Source organism: Myxocyprinus asiaticus, chromosome 11 (genome assembly GCF_019703515.2).
Source record: "Myxocyprinus asiaticus isolate MX2 ecotype Aquarium Trade chromosome 11, UBuf_Myxa_2, whole genome shotgun sequence".
In the NCBI taxonomy this organism is placed as follows: domain Eukaryota; kingdom Metazoa; phylum Chordata; class Actinopteri; order Cypriniformes; family Catostomidae; genus Myxocyprinus; species Myxocyprinus asiaticus.
Window position 1 is genome coordinate 43,179,529 of NC_059354.1, and position 19,583 is coordinate 43,199,111.

Consider the following 19,583-nt stretch of genomic DNA (forward strand, 5'->3'; position numbering starts at 1 on the left):
ATATAAATGATGCGATCTAAAGTGCATTTGAACAGCGGTGAAACACTTTCTTATGATGTGTTACATTCATACGAGCAGACAGAGAAGTAAGTTTGAAGAAAATTTGGAGCAGAAGAAATAAAATAAACCTTGTGTAAATTGTCAGCTTTACGCTAAGCTAAAATGTTATTTCTAGCCATTTTACATGCACGTTACCAGGCACGATCATATTTTTTTATCAAGAAAAATCATGCTGGATCATAATTTCTTTTTTCTAGTAAGACTTTTGATATTAGGGCAAAAATCGTATTCTTGATAATAATTTTTGTATTGTTTTCCTGTAAAAATATCTAAAAATCCTTAAAAATCAGTTTGATTAATCTTGTTTTAGAAACAACAATGCATAAGATATTTAGGTTTTTCAGAGAATGTATTTTTAACATGTATTTTGTCTTACTGTACTGGCAGAGTTTTTATAGTCAAAACAAGTGAAAAAATCTACCAGTGCTGAAGAAGTAATCCAAAGTATTTAGAATACGTTACTGACCTTGAGTAATCTAACGGAATACGTTACAAATTACATTTTACAGCATGTATTCTGTAATCTGTAGTGGGATACATTTCCCTCCCAACCCTGTATATATTTGAAAACTGTATTTTGTGTTTACTCAGGTTGCCTTTGTTTTATGCTAAAACAATTTAGTATGAAAAATACACAAAAATTGAATAAATCAGGCAAATACATTTTCACAGAACTGTATGTATGCATGTGTGTGTGTGTGTGTGTGTGTGTATATATATATATATATATATATATATATATATATATATATATATATATATATAGATAGATAGATAGATAGACTGACTGGTTATGGTAATGAATTTGGGTAGAACATGTGTTTAATGCAAAAAATAAACAAACAAACCTTAATGGTTCTAAAAAGAGGCTTCATTTACTTTACGCAAAAGATATTTTTTGCCATGCCAATAGATGTCAGAACAGCATTTACTATTCAATTGATCCAGGCTATTTAACTGATTGCAAATGAAATTAAATCATCTAGGCCAATAACCAGCAAGCAAGGGCATAGTTGCTGAAATTTCCAGTTCAGTATTGATGCATTATGAAATATATATGGGCAGATTCACTAAACAGTTACGCCACTTTTGCACATGACATTTCAGTGCAAAAACCCGCATCTCATTCACTAACCACTCGCAATCTATTTTAGGAGGCACAATCAGCACTGAAACTGCACTGCGTCTTGAGAATTTAAACGTAATCATTGTGATTTCTTTCTGTGCAAACATGCCTCCTTTCTCTGTAAATTAGAATCATTGTAGATTTCTCTTCATTCACAAAAATGGTCTGGAATAATTTAGACTGCGCTATTACCACCAAATGAAAGCGGTAAAATAAACTGTATCTAAAAAAAGATGTTTGTGAACATTTTCAACTGATAATATCAGCAGTAATGAAATCAAATAATCATCCAATTATGGAGAATAGCCTTATAAGCTGGCATATTTCCAGATGTGCAGTGTAGTCAAGCGCACATTCTGCATGTTTCAGAGATGATCCAGGTGTCTGGATCAAAGTGATTCTGTACAGTCCTGGCCGGGTGCGTCAAATATGGTGGTATCCGGCATCCGCTGCTATATTGTGTTCAGATTCGGACCGCAAGATCAGAATTGCACGTGCAAACTGCGTTCAGCAGCGATTTTGTGGAGCGCTTGTGCGCCGTTGCCTGATCTGCATAATTTCTTTAGTGAATAGGGTGATAAAAATATCTTCACTCTGTCAAACACATTACAAAAGTTGCCAGGGACTTTTTCATGTAGCCTATGTCATGTTAGTTGGGGGAGACTGCATGTAAGCAAATACAACACTAAACAAGTATGCAGAAATGTATCACAAATGGTATAATTTACACAGAAATTTGCACTGAGAAAATCAAGAAAAGCAATATTGCCCATGTTTATTGAATGGGGTGCTAGAATTTTCCTGTACAGCAATGAACTTTGAGGCAGGTTTATATAAAGTATACATACGGTAACAGAAGTCCTGTAAACGGTAACAACCTGCCAGATTTATGATGTAGCAAATAGGACAACCTTCCCTCTCCTGGTCTTATTACGGAACATTTTGTTCATTTATTTTAGACAACTTCTATTTCCATAAAATACACTATAGCCTTTAAAAATGGCACAAAATTATACAATTTAAATGGTATGCAAGGTAAAAAAATCAAATAAATATGTATTTTATGACATGCATCAATATGCAAGCAGTGTACTCATGAGAGCGACATTTATGAGATGAAACAAAATTCCATTTCATATTTTACTGTCAAAAAGCTCTGAACAATTCTACACTGAATCTTAAAGCTCTGCTTTTTGTACCTTTATGCTTGGACTACAATATTTTAAACGATTACTTTACCCAGAAATAAAAAATCTGTCATTTACTTACCGTTCACTTTCATTGCATCTTTTTTTTTTCAATACAAAGAAAGTGCTGACTGAAGCTAAAATCTTTTGTGTTTCACAGAAGATAGAAAGTCTTGGTGATGACAGAACTACCCCTTTAAGTTTCTAGCATGCTGTCACATCCTTTTTTCAAGCCTAACTTAGCCAGTTGTACTTTTGCCGACACCACCTCATGTAATTTCGGAGTCAAAGACCTTGGAGATGTATATTTATATTGGCACAAGAGAAAAGGGTTGGTTATTCTCAACAGAAAACAACTGATGGAAAAAAATACAAAATACATTGCTTACTGTCAATCAGGAAAGGCCTACAAATCTAGAGTACCTGGTACAAATGGGGGTAGAGATGCAGCTTTATGTACATTCTATAGATTTAGTAGCACCATTACAAGCTCAAGACACCCCAACAGGACAACAAAGAGCCGACAAGTAAGGTAAAGCTTTATAGGAAGGCGATAGTTCAAAGAAGTATGGTCAATTTAGTATTGAGCTGTCCACGTAAGCAATGCAATGCAAGCCTGAGTCTATCTTTAACTGCGCTCTGTAAGTTAAGATGGTTTGGTGAGGTGGAGCACAAGAGAGAGCGGGTGACCAGGGACTCTCCTGGACCAAAAGAAGTCACGTGAGGATCAGGCGTTCTGCTGCCGACTGAGCTACTTCATACAAGGGGCCAAGGAGGGTGTCACGTTCTCAACTTTCCCTGGGCTCCGCTTCCAGAGCCTCCTCATCCAGTCGCTGCTCCGACTCTTCCTGTAGGAATCTCTTCTCTTCTACTAGCTTCATCCTGTCACGGATGCTCTCAGCAGAAGAGGCCATATCACCCGGGCTGCCAAAGAACTGCTCGCTCCTGCATTAGGGCAATTGGGGATGGAGGGAAATGATGACACAAAAAAGGCATTTTCATCTCATTGATTGCTGAATTACTGGTCTACATGACAATACAGCAATCCAATTTTCAAAGGAACAAAACTTAAAACTGTGTGTAGTTTATAGTCTGTTTGTAGCTATTTCAATTAAAGGTGAAGTGAACCAGCCCAGCATCGCAACATTGGCTCAACCACATGGTGCTAGATTGGGGTGGGTCTAATTGTTTGTTTGACCAATGAAAGACATTGGTCAGTGTTTGGGAATGTGTTCTGAAAAAAGTCATTATTTCTGCAATTCCGCCTGGTGACATTAGTGCCGCAGAAATTACACAGTTCGCCTATAAAGATGAACACTACCAGCCAAAAATTTGGACATGCATCCTGTTTTCAGAGCTCTTACCCATCAGGGAAAATAACTGGCACAGTGAGTCTGTCCAGAAGAGCTTTCCCCACAGTCTCCACCTCTTCATATGCCTCCACATCCACAATCAGTACAGCTAATTCAGGGCTCTCTCTCAGAATCTTAGGACAAAACACAAAAGCCAGTCACTGCGACAGTTACAGCCTGATATCTTACAGAGCTCTTTTTCGATGTGAATCTAGGCAGTGTATTACAGTTGCTGAGCCCAGACACATCACAGAGCATTTAATGACATGGCTGAGACTACCTTCACTAAAACCTTAGAATGTAATTTCCAATTTATTATTATTATTAAGGAAATAACATGTTTGTAAATGTCTCAGCAATCCATTCATTTGTCTTTGCTAAGAATACAGAAAGGCAGATTTTCTCTAACATCAACTTTAGTAAACGGACAGTAAAAATACACCATTGATTTAGGCCATTTTCAGACCTGTAGACCGAAACAGGATTTTCTCCTTGGTTCAGTTCACTTTCACAAGGCAACATTTAAAAACGGACCAAAATTGTGTTAATAAAAGTCACGAGTGCAAACTGTCCCCTCATTGGTTAGAATGTTTGTTTGCTTTTCCGGGATTTATTTCATACATCAATATACTGGTTAAAAACAATATACCAGTAAAAATGTCACAGTCTTACAAAATGCTGCTGCATGGTACAGAATGCAGGTGAATTCAGAGGCTGTGCCACAAATAAACATTATCCGTCACTTGGAAGGATACGAGTTAATGGTCAGAATCGCGGACCACATCGCAAAGACTGCCTGATCGTGCAGATTTGCATTGTACAACATTAGGAAGATCAGACGTTTCCAATCTGAGCATGCTATAGAACTCTTTGTCCAGCCTCTTGTTATATCAAGACCGGACTACTGCAATGCTCTTCTGGCAGCATTTCCTGCATGTACAATCGAACCTCTGTAAATGATCCAAAATGCTGCAAACGTATTTGGTCTTCTACGAGCCCAAGAGACTGCAAGAGACAGCACGCCTCGTGGTACCATCTCATAGAAGCAAAATATAAATTTCCTGGACTTTCACTTGCACCATTCCACGCTGGTGGAACGACATTCCCAGCTCCACCCGAGCAGCCAATTCTCTTGCAACCTTCATGAAAAAACTAAACACGCATCTCTTCCGTGAGCAATCGACCCAATCCAACTAATACACTGTCTTCTTATTTCTTCTCAATCCTTGCTTTTACACTTTCTCTCATTTTCCTCTTTGCTTGTTCTTATCTAAACAAATTTGGAACTTTGTATTGTAGTGCTTCTCATATTATTTCCTCCTTAGGATGAATGGATTTTGTTGTATTCCTCAATTAGAAGTCGATTTGGATAAAAGTGTCTGGTAAATGAACAAAGTAAAATATAAATGTAGTGGTTATTTATCTGTCAAAAATTGCTAACACTGTCCTAACTGTGTCTGTTCTGCCACTATCCAACACAGAGAAATGATCGTAGTTGTACCAAAATTGCCTCAGGAATTAATATACTCTTATATTAAACGTGCAACTATATTCATGTTTCAATTAAATGCACTAAATCCACATTGTGATTATGAATTACACTGACATGCTGACCTAGATTTCTTCTCCAAAAATCCATCATGTAAACTCATGGTTATCACAGGGATATTGCTTGGTTTTTTTGGTCCACTGGGTCAGATTGCATTCTCACCAGTCGGACCAATTGTTTTTTGTGGATCCAAATGCCCTGTTCATTTCTGCCTGAATGAACCGAATAAAGGGAGAACTCGCACCAGCTTGCGAAACAAATGCCCCAAACATGCCAGGTGTGAAAACGCTTTTAGTGCTGCAAACAAGCAGACCACAACTATTTATGTAAAACTTTAACTTTGAGTTTTATTACAACATTTAGCAGATACAACATTTTTAAAAGCTATTAGTTGACCCAAAAATGAAAATTCAGTCATTTCTCCATCTGTGTTCCTTGGAAGAAAGAAAATCATATGGGTTTGAAGTGACATTAATATTTGAGTGAACTTTGAAGTGGAAAAAAAAAAAAAAAAAAAAAAAGTGATATGACATTTATTTGACAAAATTGTCCACACCTTGTCTGCAGCAGTGTGGAAGACGCTGGCCATTTCCAGTCTGTGCTGCCTCTCATCACATGTGACTGTGAACTGCTTCCACACACGGTTGAGTCTGGGCAGTGTGTCTCCCGAGGAGCGGGTGGTACAGCGCAGAGACTGGCACAGCACTACTGTGGCTTGCAGCAGCTGCCTGCCGTAATCATAGGTGCTCTGAAAGCACAGATTCAACAGATAACACATACTAAACAATCTGGGATCCAACATCTATGATGAAATTGACAATTGATGAGAGAAGCATGTTCACATTGGCTCAAAAAAACAAAGACAGAATGAACAAGCTTCTCTCAAGCACTCTCATGGACATGCAAAATTTTCAGTGAATAAAGACTTAAATCATTTTCCTTCAGGAGAGTGAGTAAATGATGACAATTTTCATTGTGGGGGTAAACTATGTCTATAAGCTAATAGATACAGATTTCAGTGTGCAAATTCTGCGCCACTAGCAGCATAAAACAGAATTGCAAAAATAATGACATTTTTTTGCCAAACACTCCCCCTATTGTTCGGGACAAACAGATAGTCCCACCCTGAACTCAAGCCATTGATTTCGCCAATATTGCAATGACAGGCCACTCACTCAACAAAAACAATGTTCAATGCATCAGACCCCCAGTTTTTAAACTTTCTGGAGAAATCAACCAACAAATGGCTTCCTTATAGCAGTCTCAGCACATTAAATTAGGATAAGAGAAAATATTTAAATATGATTACAAACATCATCTTAAACTACAGATTCAGTATGATTCAATGTGATGACATGCTCAAGCTGGGTCTATTCATATTATTCCCAGCAGAGGAAATTCAGAAGCTTAGAGTTACAAATACCTGTGCAACATCCACAAACTTCTTGTGTTTCTCTAGCAGCACTTTGGTTTCCTGTGAATCATCACCAAGTCGGATATGGGTTTTCAAGAGAGCGTCAAGCAGCTCTCCTAACCACTCCACTGCCTATGAAGATATGGAAATACAGCTGATACAGCCCCTCAGGAGCTACAGACCCACTTCAAAGACTTTCTCTGTTTGAATTTTAGACTCTGACCTGTGAAGCATCCTCTTCACACTTGAAGAGCTGAACCATCTGCAGCATCTTCAGTCTCCTCACATCAACCATGTCCTCACACCTGCAAAATACCAGCCAACACATCAGACGCTGTTCTCCAACACTCGCTACAACAGAAGCAGGGTTGGGCAAAATTCTGAATTTGCAAACTGGGCCTCTTTCAATTCATGAGTTGGAATTTGACCTGAATTGGCTACACCCCCACAGGATGTTGAGTAGGAAAGTGAATTCAAATTACAGAGAAACGGAAGTTATAGAATTGCAATTCAAAAAAATTCAACACATTCAAAACAAGAATTTCACTAGTACTTGTTTTGCAGCAAGACATAAATACAGAATTAATTTTGACTATGCCCATTCAATGCCAGATATGAATACATGTTTTTTTTTTGTTTGTTTTTTTTTCAACTGATTACAATAATTTCGCTCTCAATTTTTTTATTATTCTGTCAAAACAATTAGCAGCCATCACAACAGATCTTACTTTGCAATACAGCACCAAAAAATGTGAACCGTATTGTTTTCAGATAACTTTTGAAAATAAACATTACATTCAAAATCCGGGGTACATTAGAGCATGCTGGGAAGTGAAGTGTTCTTCCACCATAGTCCATTAAATGAAAGTTAATTTGTAAATAGAATGACAAAGTATAAATAAATATAAATATCTATTGGTACCATTTCAGACACTGAATAACATCTGATGCTTTCTGTCGTATGTTATTCTTTTTTAGGCATTTCATACTAAAAATTCAAATGTATTATTAAAAAAAACTACACCTTGAGCAGTCATTTAAATTTCTTTGAATTTCATTTTGTTTTAATTCTACTTCTTTAAATAAAAAAATAAAAAACTGCATCCTGTTTGCTACCTCAATTCAAATTCAAGAACTGAACTGGAATTTAAAAGCCATTTTCAATTCAGTTGTGAAAGGTGCACAATCATTACAGGATGTGTAGTGTTCATGACTTTATCAATACAGCAAGAAGATAGATCACAACCTCTGTTTGCGGAGCTGCATGTCCTCCATGACGCTGTGAACGTGGTCGATATTCTCTTTGTTTTCAATGGCTACATCCTTCCCGTATGACCAGGACGTCTGGGTAGACATTTGGTCAAGCAGCACTTGGCCTTTTTCTCTCAAGTTTTGCAAGGCACCCTCTGGAAAAAAAAGTGAGAGGAGCTGAATAGACAGAAAAAAGCACGGAGGCAGTTCTCAGACATCTATGTGGTACTCCTCTTATAGATTTACATTTAATTATTTAGTATGTGGTTTTATCCAAAGTGAATTACAAATTAGGAACAATCACAGGCAATTTATCATTAAAAACCAACAATAGTGGCAGTAAGCCAGTTTCCAATGGGATGTATATACTCATTGGAGAAGAGATGATGGCTGTACTTACACAATGCTGACTAGTAAGCTAGAGCAGGTGTGAATAAAACAGTTTGTTTTTGTTCTTGGCCAACATAAAATGTACTTTGGACCCAACTTTATGATGCAAATCAAAAGTCTGGCTAAACAAGACTAATACATAAGCATCAAAAGTTCTGGCTTAACAAACATATGGGTGTATGAGTGGGAGAACAGGTCTTCCTAACCTACGCTCTTGAGTTTTTCCTCCAGATGTTTAAGAGTTTGCTGGATTGCAGCTCCATCTGCAGGGGCAACGTCCGCACAGAGCAAGCCCAGAAGCCCATCCAACTGCTGAGACAACTGAAACAAGAACATACAAAGTGGCAATAGAGAAAACAATCTTTATATTCATACTCAAAGTAATGAGTACTACAAGACTGATAAGATAATCTACAATCTTTAAGTTATAAGTTATATTTAGGCCAACACATTATCTGCACAACTCTGTAATATTTTCAGCACTCATTGTGGGGAAAATCTGTTGAATTATGTTGAAAGGATTTAACCCATCCATTGTGTTAAGAAACTGCACCCTTCTTTTTGTACTTGGGGTAATTTTTGACCCATAATGAATTTAAAATGTAAAAGTTCTTGATTAGTGTACAACGGCAGAAAAGACCCTCCTTAACAAAAATCTGTTTTATTGTGTTCGCAAAGTTTATAATGACAGGAAAAAATTTATATACTGAATATTAATAGAGTAACTAAATTTTTAAAGTATTAAAATATTTCTTCATGTCTTATGTTACATATGTTTCATTCACTTTTGCCATTTTATAATATCTAAACTATATTACATTACAACAATGTCTGATTTATTCTGCTTGTACAAAATCAAGTGTACATTTTAGAGTTACAATTTTAGTAAATGCCTATTTCACCGATGAATCTCTATTGCCTTTTCCAAGTCAAAATGGGCCCACTTTGCATGTCCATTGCAATAAATCCATTCCATTCCACTAATGTCAAATAATTTGTTGTGGTGTTACAGGGGATTAGAATTGTGCCGTAATAGTTCTTTCTGCCACCTAATGTTTTAGGAGAAAATTATATTCAATAGGTTTTTTTTTACCAGTGGGGTGCCTTTAGTCCCACTGTACCCTATCATCTAAAATCAGGTGAGTAAAATTATTTACTAACATCTTACCTGTTCAAAACTGTAAAAAAAAAATTAAATTAAATTGTGTGTGTGGAAATGTGCACAAACCCAATTTTTATTTAGGATAGTATGCATTAAGAAAGTAAATAGTTTCATTTCTTATTTCATGTTGACTTTAAACAGACCTGAGAGTACTGATTAAATATACAGAGTCATCAAATTAGCCAAAATATTCAATATAAGAACATGCAAGAGGCAGAGGGGGAAGGACATTTGAATTCTGTGGAAATCTGCAGAGCTTTCAGTGGAATTCTGTGGGTGCAGTTATATCATATGATCATACAGAAGCTTACGTCTTGGGCTGTCATGTGGAACTCATGTGCAGACTGCAGGACATTCTGTCTGAACTCTAATTGGCTGGCCTGCCGGTAGCAGACGTCACTAAGCTGCTGCTGAAGACCCTTGAGTTCCACCAGGTCCTCTTCATCTCCTGCGCTCAGCAGTGCTGCAATCTGCTGATTTAGCTCTACGTAAACAGCAAACCACTCCTGCAGCAAACAGCATGACATAGCTGTTAACGCACAGTCCTTTCAATGATAATCAATGTTGACCACCGCTGTCCCTGGTCCCCATCAACTTTCATTCTATTGAAACAGAAAATTGTGTGCACTCAATACTTTCCTAAACATCCTAGCAACCACCCACAAAACCTTCGCATCGTGCAACCACTTTTGCAAAGGCCATGTACCACTCACATTCTCAAGCAAATCTAAAAATCTAGTTAAATGACCCCCAAATCCCCATTTACTGTATGTTAAAATAACTGGTAACTGGATAGACCATCACCACTTCCAAGAGAGCCCACCACTATAGCAACACTTTGCACGGTGACCAACACAAAAGCATTTTTACATACAACCTGCAGTTTGAACCATGTCTATAATTGGATCAATTCCTGACTCCTGGTTCAACATGACAAAGAGGTCGCTGAGCAACAAAGAATAAAACCGTTAAGTCACAGACAGGTTGAGAATCAAGAACCGATAATTCAGAACTGGTTTCTATTTTAAAAGAAATATTTTCTTTATTATACAACATTTTCATGTTGTTCTGTTGACAATTACTACACATCTGCATTCTTACACCGATGTGGACAGATAACTGTATTAAAATCTCAATCTGCAGCAGCACACCACAGCAAAAAAAAATAAAAAATGGTGTGTGAAATAATACCCAAAATATCTCTTCTTCAAATCTTTCAATTGTGCGTATAGACAAAGATACATATTCAAAAGGCTTTTTTGCTGTAAACAATGTTCTTTTTTTTTTTTTTTTTTTAAATGATGTTTAATTTAGTCTATGTTCAAATTCTTGCTCTTATTCCAAAATGCAGATTCAACAATAAACAAGTCATTTACAGGTTGATTTCACCCAAAAGTACATTGTGGCACTTTCAGAACATTCCTCTGTTTTTTTGAATGACCTGTTAAACCAAACTGTGATTCAACCAATGGTGTGCGTTTGGGGCGGGACTATCTGCTTGTATAACCAATGAAAGACGGCAGGAGATTTCTGGAATCTGTCTAAAACAGTGATAATTTTTGCAATTCCGTTTGGTGACGCTAGTTGCGTAGAAATTTCACACTTCAGCTTTAATGTACTTTTTAAGTACAGTGTGTAACCAAAACAGTGTGCAAAAAAGCATATAGTTAGAAGGACCAATTTCTTTAGCTTTCTCAAACGTATTAGTAGTAATTAATGGAATCACTGAGGAACCTGAATCACTAAATAAGAGTCGGAAGAAGAATTGTTAAAATTCCTTACGATTCCCTTTCCTAACTGCAACATCCAATACAACACCTTCCCTGTAACAAAACCAAAACTTTACAGTAATTACCATATCAGAAACATATTATCAATACTGTAAACATGAAAGCTTTGACTTACTAAAATCTATTTAAAAAATGTATTAATACATTGTTTCTACTTCCTCAAATATAAAGTTGGCATAATAAGTAGCATAAATGTTGTGGAAGAGCAGCAGGACTCCCTCCTGTAAAATTCACCATTACTGCCACTTATTGGCAGGACACAAACTGCACCATGATGTCTTCAGCCCTTCCTGTGATATGACAAATCAAAGACCCCTTTAAAGGCAAAGCAGCAAAAATCACAGCATTTAAAGGGTCGGCACACCCAACATGCTAATTCTGTCATTTACTGACCCTCACATTGTTCCAAACCCATATGACTTACTTTCTTCCGTGGAACACATAAGGAGATGTTAGGCAGAATGCTAGTCTCAGTCACCATTTACTTCCATTATATGGAAAGAAAAAAATGCAGTGCAAGTGAATGGTGACTGAGGCTAATTTTCTGCCTAACATCTCCATTCTTACAGATGAAAGAAAGTCATACAGATTTGGTACAACGTGAGGGTGACTAAATGATGACAGAATTTTTATCTTTGCGAGTTAGAGTCCTTTAAGAGTTCTCTATAGTGGGATTTTGTGTCTGGCTTGTGTGTTTCCAATGGGATGTATAGACTCGTTGGAGAAGAGATGATGGCTGTACTTACACTGTGCTGACTCTCAATGTCCTCGTGCTTCTGCTGTAATGTATGAGACGCACGGATCGAGTCTCCAATCCCCCACTGTGTACGGAGCTGCTCTGTGCCGGGGCCCTCCAGCCAATTCACAACCTTCTCAAACACAACACACACAGACAAAAAAAACTTTACTGACACACTACCACACTTGTCTGCAAGCCACTGAACAGACTCTAATCAGAAATAATCAAATCAGGAGGAACAGAGAGAAAATCTAACTAATGACAGGAACAGGTCGAAGGGAGCTCAAATTAAGCATGTACTTAATTCGATATTTAAATGTGTACAAAAGAACACAATAAAAGTAGGTTGCAATGAAACTTCTGTCATTATTTTCTCACCTGTTCCAAACCTGTATGCATTCCCTCCCCCCACCCAGCACACAATAGAAGGAATTCTGAAAATTGTTCTCGCAACTCTTCGCAATATAATGGCCAGAGAGACCACAGTGGCTGATAAGCTCCAATAGAACAAAATAAACACCATAAAGGTAGTCCAAATGACTTTTGTGCTATACTTCTGAAGCCATCCAATGGTTGGTGTAAGGAACAGGCTGCAATTTAGGTCGTTATTGATTGAAAATCTTCCCCTCCACTGCAGCTCTCAAATCGTATTCTTCATTCTGCATACTCAAACTGGCACACCACATTTGGTTATGACACATGCAAGAATAATGGCAACTGGCATCATAAATGCAAAACGTGGTGCAACCTGCTGCCATAGTTAAATCTTTTTTAGTAGTCAATAACAACTTACATTTCATTTGGCTCCAGAAAACTCAGAAAAATATTCCACACAAGCCATATGAACTGCTTCGGTGATCCTTTTTTTCATATCGACAACCATGGTTACTATGAATGGAAAAGAGCTGCGTGAAGATTTCTTCAAAATTCCTCCCTTGAGTTCCACGAAAAAAGGACAGCACCATTTGGAACGACATGAGGGTGAGTAAATAATGACAGAATTCTCATTTGAGGGTAAACTACTCCTTTAATTAGAAAAGATCCTGCTGGATATGCATGTTCAGTCTGAATTTGCCAGCTGAGAGTTTAAGTGGGAATTACAACTGAATCAGCAGACAAATTAATTTATCCTCGACTGTGAAACGTCCAACAGAGCAGCAGCAGCAGAACATGCCTTGTCTTTAATTTGTCTAATGCTAAGGTGACTTAATTCCTTTTTAAGAATCGCTGCTTAGCTTGCAAGGCTTCCTGTCTCCAACAGTTTCAGGCAATGTGGCTTATAAATGACTCCACCACCCCAACCCTTCTGTAAAATTTTCACAGAAGTAGGCCAAACTTCTTTTCTGACACACACACACACACACACACACAAAATGTGAACCTCTCGATATCCTCATCACCATGGAAATAGACATTTTATGAAGTCTGACAGTGTCTAAGAGTGACATCATAGGATACACACCCTCCATTCCCACAATCACCCCAGATGACCTCAAAATTACAACTGTTGATTATGGTTGTCTATCACAATTAAAGAAAGTTTGTGACATTTCAATATTCCCCAAGCTAAAGTTTAAAAGCTTGATGATCCAACAGCATGAGTGTAAAAATGTTGCAAAATATGAGAATGCTTACTCAGTTTGAACATTTACTCCTAAGTGGGGCTGGGTGTCACCACAGACTGTCTAAAGAGGATGAAACAGACCACTCGAAGAAAGATTTGGTTGCACTTTATTTTACAGTATGTGTACGTTCAGTATACTTAGACTGAACTTGCCCAAGAAAGTACTGAGTAATATTAGGTAACTACATGTACCTAATATGGGTTAAGGTTATGGTTGGGGTTAGGTTTAAGTAGGCCTGTAGCAATTACACTATTTAACATAATTTTTGTTCCTGGGTAGCAAGTGTTATTTCCTAATTGCTTATGCCTCATAAGTATAGAAAATGGCTATTATTCCCCACAAACTTTGCTTTTGTGACCAGGACAGTGATATTTTGAAATTTACCTATTTCCAATGAGAAAACGGGCAAATTTGTGTCTTTTCGTTCACAAAGTCAGAAAAAAACAACATATGAATCCAAAATCCTTTATCTGTGGTCTGACGAAGACACTGGCTTTGACCTTTGCCTCAGACAGCTTAGGGAAGAAGTCTTGAAGGTACTTGAAGGCTGCCAACTCCTTATCTAGAGCTCTGACAAATTGTTTCATAAAGCCCAATTTGATGTGCAGTGGTGGCATCAGCACCTTCCGGGGGTCCACCAGTGGCTCCCACTTGACGTTGTTCCTCCCCACAGAGAACTCGGTCCGCTGTGGCCAGTCCCGCCTGTGATAGTGCGCCTTGGTGTCCCTGCTGTCCCAAAGGCGAAGATAGCAGGGAAACTTGGTAAAACTGCCTTGGAGACCCATCAGGAATGCCACCATTTTGAAGTCTCCTCTGACCTCCCAGCAGGTATTCATCATACTTCAAGGCGTCCAGCAAGGTCTTGATGCTGTTGTAATCCTCTTTGAGGTGCACCGAGTGAGCCAGGGGAAGAGACGGGTACTTGTTACCATTATGGACCAGCACGGCTTTGAATATTACTTTAGTATAAATACATGTTAATTTGGATTCATATGTTGTTTTTTTCTGACTTTATGTGAACGAAAAGACACAAATTCGCCCATTTTCTCATTGGAAATATGTACATTTCAAAATATCACTGTCCTGGTCACAAAAGCAAAGTTTGTGGGGAATAATAGCCATTTTCTATACTTTTGAGGGATAAGCAATTAGGAAATAACACTTACTACCCAGGAAAAAATAAAGAAAAAATTTGTTACACAGTGTTATTAAATAACCGTCTGATCGCAGTTATTAGAGACATCCGTGATTATTGAGCATTCAAATTCCAATCAAATGTTATTTACCAAATAAGGGAATTTTAAGCGAAAATACTGTATAAATGCCATGCACGGCCCATTTGGGTGTCATTCAGTTGAACTCCGAGTCCGAGCGTCACTGAGCCGCACCGCGGAGGTCAACCAGCTCTGTCCTGAAGAGCGCGTGAAGCGATCTGATGCGCACGCTGTCAACAGAGGCTCGAGCCAAACTCCTGCAAAAATATAAACGAACAAGTATTATATTTGATAGTGAACGCAAAGCGCTCCGTTTTCACTTTAATGACCGTGTAATGGCAAATGTTCCTGGTTCATACATGCACTGTTAATGACACGCAGCGACAAAGAGGAGGAGATGCACACTATTTCTGTGGTGTGATAAAATGATGAAACGAAATCTCAAATGTTGTGCTTCATGACAAATAAGGGCTTAAGAGTCGTGGGTTTAATTTCAATAATGTGTGAAAGTGAAGAAATTAGGAAAGAAATATTCTACTATTGGATATTATAAAAATGTAATATAAATATAATAATATAATATATATATATATATATATATATATATATATATAATATATTAGTTCAAAAAACAAGTGTACTTTTTAAATGGACCAAAACTAAAGTTGACCAAAAACAGACATATTTTAAATATTTAGAAATATTTTGATATTTAAAACATTATTTTCATGTCATTCATAAGTTTTTAAAGCCTTAAAAAGGAAATCATAGTTTATTCCTATTATGAAGCACACATGCACAAAAAAAAAAAAACATCTTAAAAAAATGACAATTTATGATAATTAATCGTGAAAGCCCTTAACGAGACAATTAATCGTCACAGCCTAAAACAGACAATTAATCATCATAATCGCAATTATTTGTTCGACAATTAATCGTCAGCCAAATTTCATAATCGTGACAGCCCTAGGTTTAGTACCGAGTAATTATTATAGTTGTTGTAATTACATAGTATGTAAATGTAGAACAGTACTGTAAAATAAAGTGCTACTTAAAATGTATAACACAATTGTAAGATTTTATTTAACTTATCTAACATTATCCGTTATTAGAGTATGGTCGAATAAACCGATGGACACCATCGGGTCGATATTGCGTTGCATGTTAACTCCTTAAAGGCGTTCATATCTGCTTATCCAATGTGCACATATTGTGCTTATGCCTCTTCACGGTTTGATGTCAACAGCACAGAATAACATTTCAAATGTCACGTAAACATGGATTTCTTGCTTTTCTGATTTTATTAAATGAGCTGATTTGGGAGTAATAAGCGTACTGGTGTGCATGTACAGTAAACGGGCTCAATGTCATAATTGGATCGCAAATGAAACAACACCAAATGTGCAGTAGAGACCCAGCTTATCCATGATAGAGTGAATCTCCAGGATCGTTTTCGATCTCTTGTGCGGTTTGCTTCTCTTTCGGTACAGAGTCTAGAAGTGTGTCGGGCCGCATTGAGAAATGGCACTTTTAGAGTTGTGCTTTTTAGGCAACTTTGTTCATTAATCTAATTGCTTGATATTAATTAAAATGACATGAATGTAGACTTAATCAACAAAAGCAAACGTGACTTCAGTCATTTTTAATTATACTTGGCAATGTTCTGCGTTATGAGCGATAGCGATCATTGACGATATGACACACTCTATCAGAGTTGCACTTTATGAAAATTAGTGACGCAATGCGGCCAAAATGAAGCTCGTGCGATTTGCCCCGATACAGTTGGATAACGTAGTCGAGTAGGAACGCCTACTAGAAACCAACAGCATAAGAGACTCGTTGACCTCCAGTGTTTTAAATCACTGTATGTGTGAACGCCCCTTAAGCAAAGACCAGTGATTCACTATGGTAATCGGATACTTGGTGGGAATTCTGTGCGAGTTTGTCTTAATCCTTCCAAGAAGATGACACAGCACCATTTCCAAGAGAAAATGATAATGCAATACAAATCCTGTTTGTGGAAGCCAGCAATCTCTCTGTAAGACTTATATGTTTGATGGTGGAGAACATACGAAACCAAAAACTGCTGCATTGGCAGACGATTCACCAGAGTCTAACGCCCAGTTAGAGTCTGAATTGACACTTTTGGCTAAGATGCTTTCTCCCTAAAACTTCTGTAATATTTATACTAGAGGACGATAGTGGATTTTGCAGGTACCGATAACTAAGGTGGCAGAAAATGCAAATAACCAATTAATTGGCTGATAGATTTTAAATCGATTTACAGAATGCACTAACACTTTCTTAGCCTTTCCTTACTATGACTGGTACAGACATAGAGTCCAAAATGAATAAAATCCCAGATGCAGTTTATTGTCCAACCAAAATCTCAATAATAACCAGAAAAAAAAAGAAAGAAAAAGATTTGGAGCATAACGTGAGACTATGAACAAGCCCGAAATACACACACTGGTACTTATTTCAGGACACTTATTTTAAAATGATGGAGACATGGCTCTGTTATAATGTACTACATTTAAGTATTTACCAAATTAAGCTTTTTATAGCCTAAATATTCACCAGTTTAAGGATTTTGCTTATGCATATTTCTCCAGATTTTTCTGGAGAAGTTGGGAAAAAGATGAATGTGCTGATGGGGCATGAATCCATATAGTCACATTTTTCTTTTCATGTCCTCATTTCATTTAGAATACTTCATGTTTCTATTCAAAATAACCAAACCATTTGTGTGAGGATAAAAATATGGATGAGTATTGTTTTGATTTTACCTCTAGAAGCCACTGTTATACTGTAGAACCAAGATAGAACAGGTAAGATAGAATCCTTCAGCGCCAGCCACAGAAGAACATGGATAAACAGATTTTTTTTTTTTTTTCCCAATTTGCAATGCCCAATTCCCAATGGGCTCCAAGTCCTCGTGGTGGCATAGTGACTCGCCTCAATCTGAGTGGCGGAGGATAAATCTAAGTTGCCTCCGCGTCCGAGACTGTCAATCCGCTCATCTTATCGTGTAGCTTGTGGAGCACGTTACTGCGGAGACGTAGCGCGTGTGGAGGTCCACGATATTCTCCATGGCATCCACGCACAACTCAACATGCGCCCCACCGAGAGCGAGAACCACACATAATGGCGACCACAAGGAGGTTACCCCATTTGACTCTACTCTACTTTACATTCCCTAGCAACCGGGCCAATTTGGTTGCTTAGGAAACCTGGCTGGAGTCACTCAGCACGCCCTGGATTCGAACTCGCGACTCCAGGGGTGGTAGTCAGCGTCAATACTCGTAGAGCTACCCAGGCAAGTGTTTATCCCGTAATTTTTTCCCCCGAAGGTATTTCATAGAAGTCATCATAAAAGAAAAGCCATGAACTAAACCAACCAGCTCCGATGTGAATCACAACATTAAAAACTTTGATTTGAAGGAAGCGTATTTTTAACAAAGTTAAATTAACATGGACCAATAACTTCACAGAAACATATACCATCATTACAACCTCAGAGCTGATGGCAAGTCTTCCTTTAAAGGTATATAAATTATCGTTAAATATCAATTCACCAATGGAGGAAATTAATGGGATTTTTACTTCCATGACCAGACTGCTGCGCTCTACTGTATTTATCCCATTATGGGAAAAGACTGTGGTTAGAAACTGCACCTAATCATAATAATGACCCAACTCAATACAGGTAATAAAAAAAGAAAAAAACGAAGAAAAAAAGATATGACAGCATATCAAATACTTGTGAGATCTTCTTGAGAAAAGCAACTCTTCCTTCCTTAAGTCCGTCTCAGGGTTTTACCTGCATGACCTTGGTCTGGATTTCCTCTAGCTGGGAGCGTTTGCTGCGCTGTCTGCAAACTTCTTGATATTTGGTGTACTGCTCCCTCAAAGAGTCCAGGAGCTTCATGACCTGAGGCTGAGCAAGCAGTTCATCGTCCATTGGTGACCAGGCTGTACCACCACCTCCTCCACCCTCTGAACCATTGAACCGCCTCTGCTGAAGCTCTGACAACAACTCATGTCCTGTGAGACAAGAAAAAGACAACATTGAGGAGAGAAATCACAGAGGTTTAAAAGTACAGTTCACTCGAAAATGAAAATTCTGTGATCATTTACTCATCCTTATGTTGTTCCAAACCAATATGACTTTTTCTTCCATGGAAAACAAAAGAAGATGTTAGACAGAATGAGAGTGAATGGTGACTGAGGATGTCAGTCTCTAACCACAGATTAAAGAAAGTTATATGAGAGTGAGTAAATGACAGAAATGTTCATTTTTTTGGGTGAACTACTCCCTTAAGCCGCTTGGAAAGTGAAAACAAAGAGGAAAAAAGCAATTATAAAAAGTTTTAAAAGCAATTTGTCAAACAGAGAAAGAGTGACAAATGCAAATGTGATGGTAAATCTTCCGGTTTGTCAAGTTCGATTACAAAAGAAGTGTGCTGAGGTAAAAGCTGACGGACTGGCTTAACGTATTCCTACACCAATGCTGAATTAAATCAGTAGCTGGGTTTCCATTCATATATTTGTATGTGCATTTAGGGATATCGCATAACTGCTGGAAGGAAACACCAAGACGGCAATAAGAACTCCAAAATGCGCATAAAAACCGTATATGCTCGCTTGAGGTGGATACATTTTTATTCATTAAGAAGAAATGCACATAAACTATGATGGAAACACATTTAACAAATAATTTA

At 37.7% G+C, this 19,583-nt stretch overlaps 1 protein-coding gene across 3 annotated transcripts in view; it reads right to left on the reverse strand.

Annotated features, from left to right (window-relative positions):
* Window positions 1-1,936: 1,936 nt before the first annotated feature.
* Window positions 1,937-19,583, reverse strand: part of LOC127447913 (SEC14 domain and spectrin repeat-containing protein 1) — a 48,341-nt gene continuing 30,694 nt past the window's right edge. For 2 of the 3 annotated variants that reach the window (XM_051710108.1, XM_051710109.1), the window contains exons 10-19: window positions 18,683-18,906; window positions 12,028-12,153; window positions 9,803-9,997; window positions 8,536-8,650; window positions 7,935-8,094; window positions 6,912-6,993; window positions 6,698-6,820; window positions 5,831-6,022; window positions 3,738-3,859; window positions 1,937-3,318 (exon numbers count right to left, since the gene is read on the reverse strand). In XM_051710108.1, coding sequence (XP_051566068.1) covers window positions 3,162-3,318; window positions 3,738-3,859; window positions 5,831-6,022; window positions 6,698-6,820; window positions 6,912-6,993; window positions 7,935-8,094; window positions 8,536-8,650; window positions 9,803-9,997; window positions 12,028-12,153; window positions 18,683-18,906 — 1,496 coding nt within the window. In that variant the 3' untranslated portion in view covers window positions 1,937-3,161. The remainder of the gene's footprint in view (window positions 3,319-3,737; window positions 3,860-5,830; window positions 6,023-6,697; window positions 6,821-6,911; window positions 6,994-7,934; window positions 8,095-8,535; window positions 8,651-9,802; window positions 9,998-12,027; window positions 12,154-18,682; window positions 18,907-19,583) is intronic. The other variant, XM_051710110.1, reaches the window with a different exon arrangement.